Genomic DNA, 10,791 nt, shown 5'->3' with positions numbered 1-10,791 from the left:
GTAACTCTTACCACGACTTATTTAAAAGAAATAATTTTTATATTTTGTAAATATTTAAATTACATGTTAAAAATCTTCAGGTAATACAGTTGATATATAAGAACTTTATACTTCGCCCTGCACAAATTGCTTGTACTAATTATAATAATAATAATTGTTTTCTCATATCAATTTTAATCAGCCACTAGGAGAAGAAAAACAATTCAGAAACTTCTATAAACCAACTGGAATAAATGATGTGGGCCCTTCTTAGAAGTCAAAAGTTTTATTATTAATACACTTTTGAATCTACACACTAAAAAACAACCACCATTGGCCATAGAATATTCTTTTGAAAAAAGCAATAGAAAACATACACAATGAGTAATATATTATATATACTTCATTAAAAAAAAAAAAAGCATACACCTTAGTGGATTCAAGGTATTTGTCTCGAAAGCAACATCATTTAAGAAAAGCAAAAAAACCAAAAAAGAAAAAAGAAAAATCAGGATAGATTTTGCTTATTGAGACGACTCAGTACATTGAATCTTCAATTAAATCAGAGATTCACCATCATCAATCCCTTAGAAAGATCATCAAACGCGATTTGGCGTCAAATTTGGTGGAGTAGGTGCGGAGCCCACACGCTTGCCACGCTCCGATCGGCTATTTTCGGCGAATTTCAAGGCATTTTGGTGCATACCTTTTTGCCTCTCGGCCTCAGTGTACTCTGAAGTATAATAATGTTCTTCACTTCCCTTGATTGGATCTTTTGTTGGTGGGAAAAACATGCTTCCCCATTGTGGGAAATGACAAAATGTAACAGGAAGGGTGCATCCTATGATCATCAGTCCCATGTAAGTTAGCCCTGTCGCTGTTGAGTACTTTGAGCTCGTGAAAAACAACAATTGTGTCAATCCAGAACCAAAATTCCCACCTGCCCCAGTCATTCCAGATATAATTCCTAATGATCGTCGAGAAATGAAGGGAATAATACCGAAAGTTGCACCACAAGCAGCTTGAGCTCCGATTGAGAAAAGGATCATGAATGTTACAGCAATTGGTAGGGAATTTGAACGACCCAAAAGAACACAAAATACTCCTCCGAGTGTTTGTAAAATCCATAAAACCCAAAGTCTCCCTCTCATACCGAATTTCTTGGCTGCATAATCAGAAGAAAATCCTCCGAATGGACGAGCTAAAAGGTTAGCCATACCAAATGTCGCTGCAATGATTCCCGCTGTGTGAAGCTTTAGATCAAACCTGTCGAAGAAGTACTCAGCAATCACGTTGTCTGTAGACAGTTCAACTCCCATAGAGTATCCGTAGAGAAGGACAAAGATCCATGTCCTGTAGTTTGTTGCAGCATACCACAATATCTGAAATACCATATAGATCAATTAGCAAAATATTAAACAGACAAGTACAAAAATATATATTATTAATTCTTGGGGTGTAATTTTACACTTACGTTACCGAATTTATCTTTAGTAACAGTACCCGTCTTCTGTAAATCGCTACGATTTCCGTCGGGTAAATCTTGGCCAAGAGTCAACACTAAAATACCCATGACTACATGTAGCCATCCAGGAATAAAAAATGCAATTCTCCAAGCAGTGAACGGAGTTGCACCCGCCCTTCGAATTATATCATAAAGAAGTGGCATAATGAGTTGAGTTGCACCGCCACCCATATTACCCCATCCAGCAGCTGTTCCGTTCACTAGCCCAATAATCTTACTATTAAACATAGTACTCATCCAATATTGACACGACACAAATGTGGCGAGTGAAAACCCAATCATGAACCGGACAGCTACGTAGCCACCAGCGGACGAAACAAAGGACATACAAAAAACAGTTGGGGCTGACAACATGATAAGAAAAGCACACCCATACCTGGGACCCAACAAATCACAAACCGCACCCATAGCAAGCCTAGACAAAATACTTCCGGAAACGGAAGCAACCCCAGCGTTACCAACATCCATTTTAGTCAAATTAAGGTTGTCCCTAATAATAGGGACTAAAGGTGCAGCAGCAAAAGTCGAAACGAAACAAGTAAAAAAAGAAATCCAGGAGAGCTGGAACGTTAGGCCATGAGGTTTTGAAAACGAATAAAATTTAAATTGTTTAGCCTTGTGTTCAGTATCAACCGGTACTGAAAACTTGGCGGTGGTGTCAGTAGGCACCATCGGAGAAGCCACCGAGAAAGCGAGAACGGGCTCTCTTCCGGTGACTCCATGCATAGAACTCCCCGGTGATCCTTCTACATCAGCCATTTCTTTGATTAAGGAAATAACTGATTAATTTTATAAAAATATTGATTAAAATGTGTTAAGATGTAAAAATTGATGTGTATTAGTTTGAGAATGGTATGTTTATATAGGAATTAAAGAGTTGACAATTTGTAATTAGGGCAAGTAATTGGTGATTCCGAATGGGTATTTAGAATATTTAAATATTTCATAAGGGAATCCATTCTGCCGCATCTGAATATATATAAATAGTGTTAACCCTTATGGTATATACCAAAGGTTCACTCACCATTCTTTATTAATATCTTCGTTTATACTTTATTCCATATGTAAACGTTACTTCTTTTGACATATGCACAAGTGTTGAACAAGTCTTAATTTTGCAATAATTTGAAGGATTAATTAATTTTCTTATTTAGGCCACTAAATCATACTTGACAACTACTTAGCCAGGAATTTAAGTCATTATACACTGACAATGTATTCAATGGGGAAGCTAAAAATTCTGTTAAACGCATTCAAGAGTTAATCATATGAATAACAGACATTTTTCGTGAATGTAAATTTAGATATTTTACACATGTTATCAGGATATGTTTACAACTTCTTAATTAATTGTCAACTTGAATTATTTGCAACTAATTGCAAGTTGTGCATGTTAATACATATTTCTTCCGCTTACTTTTATCCACTTAAAAAATAACGATTCATATGAACATTCATATTTATTGCGGTATCTATATTAATTGATGTATAGTCTTGAGAGATGATTTGAAGAATGAGTAATTATAATATTGAGGGTCGAAATATGAAAGAAAAATCTCTTGATATGTTAATACTCAATAACTTGTAAAAATAAATAAAAATATATTTTTAATATAGTAAACAAGTAAAGATGTATGGATATACTATATTTATATGGTGAGCAGTGAGATGTTTTTAATTTCTTCGTTTCTTTTTCAAGAAGCAAAAAGTAATTAATATGTCTTTTCAATACTTTTGAAAGGAAGAAAAAAGGCTTAAGTTAGCTGTGATCTCAAGACATTTTGGCTTTGTCACCAAAGTCCAGAAGGATATGATTGCTGCAGACCTACCTAAACAAATTAATATGTCTGCAGAAATATTTTGGATCAATTTTTTTTTTCAAAGCTAAAAAGTGACAAATATAAAGGACATAACGGAGAATCTTACTAATCTAATTAATTATTACCTAAATTTTTATTTTATTGATGAAAGTTCAATTTCATATGCGATTTCCTTCTATTTCCCCTTTTCCTCTCCCTTGTATTTTTTTTGGTAGTAATAATAGATAGTTAATATTCTCAACATATATAATTAATTATGAAGCACGAGGGTCTTCAATGTTTGGTACAGAAATTGAAATAGGGGTATTCCCCATATTCGAATGGTAGTTAGGTTCAAAACTATTTAAGATTACATTTCTATCAAAATAAGTCCGGTTTTATCTGCTTTCATGGCTTCAATAGCACACAATGGCGAAGCTTCAAAAATATTAGGAGTTGTTCTATTCTGCGCTCATTTTCCTTCCTTAGTTAGTGTATCCGCCACTCTATAATCTATTTAAAAAGACCTAAAGAAGTACAGTAGTAACAATAACATTATATACTAACATAAATTGTGGTGTAGAGGTGAGACTGTTTCATCTTTAATCAGATATCTCGGATTCAAGCTCTGGATATGAAGAAAATCTGAGAGTGTCACCTCCCAATATGAGTCTTACAATGCGTGATCTAAATATAATTAGGCTTCTACGTGGGCTCCATACCCGAGTGGGAAAAAAAAGTATGTAACATTATATATTTTTCATGTGGGTTGAAAATTTAGTAGAATCTATCTCCATTAAATTTGGGCATGTGGATATTTTCATCTTGTCTTTTCCTCAAAGCATATCCATCCAACAAGGTAGGAAAAGTGATATAAAAAAGAATGGCTCATATTAATCTCCATTTTCTACCGTTAATTAAAATTAAAGTATACTCCCTCTTCCTCTGTCCCTAATTATTTTGTCTAACTTTTTCTTTTTTAGTTGTTCCTAATTACTTGTTCATTTTAACAAATTAAGAAAGGACAAAAAAAATAAAATTATATATTATACCCTCAATTAATTACTTTGAAAAATGTAGAACTTTTTGAAAATCTTAAGTTTTTAATTCATCTACTTCATAATTGATAGGAATAAAATGGTAAACTCAATATACCAATAATTATTTTCATAATTGATGTGTTAATTCAAAAGTGGATAAGTAATTAGGGACAGGTGAGTATTAATTAGAACTTTTAAACTAACACAAAAGGCAAGTGTAGACAAAGCACTAATAGCCGCTTACAAAATGGTTGGTTTGCTTAGCAGTCAAATTAACTACACGGTGTATTGGATGAAATGATAACATCTTTCTTAGAGATATTATTACACAATTAGTCTTCTTAAGCACGTAATTCCTTAATTAATTAATTAATTAAATTCAGAGAGATCTCCCACAACTAGTTCCAAGGTCAAATGGCAGACTGGCACACAGTTTGCTAATATTATAATTAGCGTATGCTAAGGAGATGGAGACAGAAACTATTATATCATCTTTTTTTAAATTAATTAATTAAAAAAACATCATGTTATTTTACCTTATAGCTTTTGAGAAGGTCCTAGAGTTATATGTTTAGGGTAATTAAATAATTTACTAGGCTCTTTAATTTAAGAGGCAAGACCTGGTAATATTGTTGGAAATCAAGTGGGATGAATTATTCACACACTTAATTAATTAATTATAGTATATTATCATTTCATTCTCTTATAGAATATGTTTCACAAGATTCAATTATTATTGAATAGTCCTCTCTCTTATCAGCAAAGCCAAATAAAAAATAAAAAAAATCAACGAGGATGGTGATGAGATAAATATGATTTCTTAATCCTTCATCAGATGTCTCAGTTTCTAGTTTGAGTATAGAAAAAGGAAGTGTTCTCGGTCTTCAACGAATTTAGATCAATTAATCAGACTTCAATATGAGTATCAGACATTGGGTGAAAAATGAAAAAAAAAATAGGGCATCATTATAAGTCCTAAACATGATGATCAGATGGATGGGTAGGAGACAGATAAGGGAATGTTTGACAACATTATTAGAATAATCTTTAATTTGGTTAACATGTTGATTGCATATCTATGATGAGATGCAAGCTCACTGATTGCTCATTCAAAATTAGAAAAAAAAATTGTTAACTATATTCCAGTTTTTTTCAGTTATTCGAATGGACAAATCTATATATACTATAGTAATCTTAAGATTTTAGATAATTAAATAAATACAAAAATAAGGATGAATTCGGTCGCTTATCCACGTCTATTTAATTTACTATTGAAATCTATAGATATTAGTAAACTAGGATGTGTATGCATGTCTTTAAATAAATCAAAGAAGAGTTATTTTACTACTATATGGTAGAAGTAATAGCAACGAAGTCTTTATAGAATTATTTTCTTCTATTCAGATAGTAAATTAGTTAATTTGTACTATCCCTCCAAATTTACGAGGAAAAAAACTAGTCTAATTTGAAATTATTTTACCTACATAGTACATATATGTCATGATTCTACATCTTAACAAACTGAACAGGGAACAATGAACAAGTATATATGTAATTATTTCTGTGTTTAGTTTATTCCCAATTTGAAATTGTCCATGCTCCAAATGCAATTATATATTGGTAAATTTATTAGCTTTTTTTTTATAGGAGTATATGTTATTAGGACTCGTTTGTGCTTATCTATTGTGTAGATGATGACTCTTGTATACGATATTCTTTACCTCTTATTTTATCTATTCTGAAATTAGATTCCAAAGAATATGGCATTAGAAGAAGGTTTCATCAATAACTATGAGAAAATATTAAAGACTAAATAACTTATATGGTTTTACGGAAATTTAGTTTCATAAATGACATTCAAGTTCATTGTATTTTCTTCTTCACCCGTCCAACGTCAATTCTCATCCCTTGACCATTTCACCCCAAGCACCCTGTATGTCTGGTTACCACCACATTCCATCCCATAATGTTTTACTTTTGTAGTTCAATATAAATGAATTTTATTATTGATGTACGACACAGTTTTAAAAAATATATATATTTAAAGACATTAATTAAGGAATAATTTATCAATATTATTCTTTTGATTAATTCAGATTTAGGCTATGTAAAACTATTAAAGAAAAAAAAATTTCCCGAATTTATTTTTTTCATTTTAGGACTCAAAGCCAAAACCTTTACTAAAAAAATCGTACTCCATCCTAATACGATCCTCGATGATATAAAAAAGTCTATCTTACTCAACTAGTAAATTCAAGTATGTCATAGTTTGGTTCGTTTTTTCTTCCATGTCCTTTTCCCTGAGCAGTTCAACAGCTATTGAACTCATACTAATAGATTGACGAACTAAGCATTCAGTTTTTTATCTTTAAAAAAAATCGTTTTTTTCCACAAATAATTGCAAAGTCTAATGTCCTTTCAATCGATGCAAAAGTTAGCTGTAATTGATGTTCACATGAGGAATATTTTTTAAGCTCTAGAATTTAGATTTCTACTTTTATCCTATCCATCTTAGTGCAAAAATTAGCTTGTATATAATTAAGATAGTGACTTTGATGCAATTGGAGCTTATTGCAAATTAGGTAATTAATGTGGCGTCTCTGACGGGGGATTGATTATAAGGACGGATGAACGTAAAAGATAAAGCGTCTTACACTGACATGCTTAAAATGTATTCCACCTAAATTTGACTTCGACAATATAAGATGTCTATACATGCTTTAGGTTCAGAATTCACAATTTTGGGTGTCAATATATATTATATATATATTACCTACACTTTCCAAAAATTTGGATAGTTTTAATTGGGTAGAGTCTTTTTTAATTGGGTATGTATTTATAAGATCATTTAAAATATAAAAGGAGATAAAATGTAGAGTAAAAAATTATCACGCATCAAAAAATTTTAAATTTTTTCGTAATTGTGATTTTCATGTTAGTAGGATGATTTTTTTCTTTAAAAATAATAGTTATATGACTTTGATAAAACAAAAATCATAATTTTGTGAATTTCTCAGAAAATATACCCCATATTATAGTTTTTTATACAAATTTATTAAAAAATGGATAAAAGACTAATATGAATAAATATCTTTTAAAGACTTGTCATATATTAACAAATTATCTTATATAAAATCAAATTTTAAAACTGCGACTAAAAGATGACGTATTAACATTTGAAATAAACAAGGGTTCCTTTGATTTTTAATTTTTATTTTATTTTTTAACGAATAAGCAGTTGACCCAAAATAAGCTGACGACATCTCTATATAGTTTTCTTTTTTCTTTTTTCTTTTTTCTTTTGTATGATAATGATTTGAAATGACATTATTCCTAAACTATATGAAAATAAAATATAAAAAAATCAAGTCAACTTTCATAGGTGGTGTGTACTTGTGTCCTTTGAAAGCTCCCTAAACTATAGATGATTTAATTTATCTTTTTCTTTTCAATTTCACATTTTTACGAGAGCTTTTATCAACATATAAAATCATTTAACACCTCGATATTATAAAATTTAAAAAAAGCCTCAAAAGTTCGATTGTGTCTCAATTAATCAAATCTATGAATATATGGTATGTATATTGCTATCTACATTTTTTTAAAAAAAAATATCTATATATAATGATAGATAAATAATATGTACGTTTTTTTTAATTATGACTCTTATAATTGAATAATTTGAATTACTATACTTATTTTTCCCAATTTTATCTTATAAGCCAAATTGACGTGTCAAAGCAAAATCTTATCTACACTAGAGTCTAGAGGACATGATTAATATTGATAATACATTGTTTATTTAAATGAGACAAAAGAATAAAGAGAAATCAAATCATGAATAAAACATTCCGTATACATACCGTACTTTTCTTCTTGTTGTTTTGTTTTGTTTCTTAATCAAACAAATATCATATTAATTAAATCGCACATATATATAGCTTCTTTTATATAAAGTCATAAGTAATGAATCATTAATAATCAATTAGGGTCCACATGAATCAAAGGTTATGGTAATAACTAATATGTCATCATAATATCAAAAGAAAATAAATTGTTGCTTGTACAATTATGTGAGATGTTTTTTTCGATTCTTTCCCAGTAAAAAGCGTTAAACCACTTCATATTGAGAATCCTTTTTTTTTAATCGAAAATTTTCGAAAATAACCTCTTAATTTAATTCTCAAAAGCTAGGAATCCTTTAAGATTTTATTTGTGAGATTTTACTGATCATGTTATTATATTTTTATATTGAAATTAAATTTCATTTGAGTGTATCATCGTATGAGAAACCTAAATTGTATCAACATTTGAATCATTAAATCATTCACTAGAATTGAAAGACAATTTTCATTATATATACATTTCTACAGGTTGAAAGTCCAACAATAAAAATATTGACTGCTGTGTAATAGATTGCCCATAAAATAAAATTGTATAAATGATTTTTTTCAAATAAATTTTAGGGACAACTTACATATTTTCACTTTTCTGTTTTTGCTTGATCATCAAATAACTTACATGCATGACCACATTGTGGACAGTGCAATATAATAAAGGAATATTATCCAAAACACAGTCACAACCTATGATGCGGATTTCAATATGAATTTGTGGTGGAATTGTTGAGATTTTCTTAAACTTAATTAAAGATATCGGGTTAGAATGCATGAGAATGGATAAAATATTTTTGGGACGCTACCCCTAGAAATGAACCCTATAATTCGTGAATTCAGATTTATTTAGGCCCCAATATTGTGGATATCAGATTCGGATGAAAAATTATTAATTAAATAAAAAAAACTATTATGTGTGAGTTGTGTCAATTATATTGATTTTTTACCAATTAACAAACCAGGACTAAACTTTTAGTAATTAAGTTGACCAAGATATAATATGCATATATAGCTCATCATCTCCAAATTGCTAATCATTTCATCTATATTATATAGGGTTTATGCAATCTCCATTAATGGAGTCACAACTTTTGCTTATTTAGTTAAAAGAAATAATACTTAATAATTCAAGGCAACTTGCAATTCTATGAAGAGCTAAACAAGCAATTAATTGTACATCTTACCTTCACCTATTATTGAGATATGTTATTAGAAAAAACCAACAAGTTGTTTGTTTCATTATCGTGTGAATTGAAAATATGATCTCATTATATTTTTATTAGTTCTCTTTATTTATTTATTTCAATTGACAAAACTTCCATAATTGAGACTTTTTTATTTTGTTATTATTTTTATGATCCATAATTGAAACCTATTGAGAAAAGTTAACAAAAAAATTCAACAAGCTAAGTGTTTGCAATTAATTATTTTTTCTCAATTGACAAAAACTTCCATTATTGAGAATCAATTAGACATTCTGTCGACACTTCCTATAGGATGACTATGTAGTTAATTAACCTTTCAATGGTTCTTAAGGCTCTATTTATTTTAATTATTGTTGAAGAGTATCACGTCAGATGAAAAGAAATGTGTGATTCCTTATATAGTTTGGGCAGTTCTTTTCTCGTGAGTTAATTATTGGAGTTGAATAGGCTTATTTTACATGATATCAAAGATCGTTTCAATTATTATTTATCAATGTTGGTCTATTGTCCACACTCCAGATGTCAAAACTTGAGCTTGAGGTGGGGGTGTTGAAGAGTCCATTTTCCTTATATGACCCGGCCCTATATTGAATTGTCCATGTTCCAGATGTTCAGCCCTGAGCATGAGGTGGGGTGTTAAAGAGTTTAGTCTCCTTATATGATCTTGAATAATCTTCTCCTCGTGAACTAACTTTTGGATTGAGTTAGATGAAAGGTTCATTTTTTAGCACCCCCACCTCACGCCCAGAGCTACCTATATACTTCGATTGTATATGTTATATATACTACCTTTACAGTGTTTACATATTTCATAAAGAAAAAATTAAATAAATGACATATTTAAAAGTTGATATTACTAGTCCTAATACGAACGTTGTAATACATACTCTGGCTTAATTACATAATATATATCGGGTAATTTTTCCTTTCATAAACTAGATGTCGCGAAGGCATTGTCCCATAATTTTCCCCAACTGAAAGAGATATGGGCCGTATTGATCCAATTCTAGTTGAGGCCCATTGGCCTATATTGCGAGTTCAAATGCAAGAGATCCAAATGGGATAAGGTTCCAAGCCCATCTAAATTCAACTTGGATTAACCATTAGACTCATCTAAATTATTTCATAAAATGAAAAAAAAAAAAAAAAACACATAAATAATGCGTTTTTTTTTTCCTTCATAAAATCGCACATTTTTCTCTTTATTTGGGTTGGTATTTAACTTTTGTCCTTCGACAATCACATACATGCATAGATTTTTCAGAAATTAAAGTTAAGTTCGAACATAATAGATCAGATATTATAATACCAATTGCACTCTATTGTTCTTGACTTGAACTTTATATA

General features: G+C 30.1%; 1 protein-coding gene across 1 annotated transcript; it reads right to left on the bottom strand.

Annotated features, from left to right (window-relative positions):
- Nucleotides 1-206: 206 nt before the first annotated feature.
- Nucleotides 207-2,324, bottom strand: LOC125873393 (high affinity nitrate transporter 2.4-like). The gene is made up of 2 exons (XM_049554328.1): nucleotides 1,454-2,324; nucleotides 207-1,361 (listed from the first exon to the last, which is right to left on the bottom strand). Exons 1-2 carry the CDS (start codon nucleotides 2,261-2,263, stop codon nucleotides 579-581), a joined length of 1,593 nt encoding a protein of 530 aa, XP_049410285.1. The 5' UTR covers nucleotides 2,264-2,324; the 3' UTR covers nucleotides 207-578.
- Between the last annotated feature and the right edge of the window lie 8,467 nt (nucleotides 2,325-10,791).

Source organism: Solanum stenotomum, chromosome 8 (assembly GCF_019186545.1).
Source record: "Solanum stenotomum isolate F172 chromosome 8, ASM1918654v1, whole genome shotgun sequence".
Classification (NCBI taxonomy): Eukaryota; Viridiplantae; Streptophyta; class Magnoliopsida; order Solanales; family Solanaceae; genus Solanum; species Solanum stenotomum.
The sequence above is the reverse complement of the archived record's forward strand: the minus strand, read 5'-3'. Positions and strand labels throughout refer to the sequence as shown.

Bases quoted from the DNA above. Each gene is read 5' to 3' on its own strand.
- LOC125873393 (XM_049554328.1), bottom strand. From the start codon at position 2,263: ATGGCTGATGTAGAAGGATCACCGGGGAGTTCTATGCATGGAGTCACC. The intron at 1,362-1,453 runs GTAAGTGTAAAA...ATGGTATTTCAG, and splicing joins CTAAAGATAAATTCGGTAAC to ATATTGTGGTATGCTGCAAC.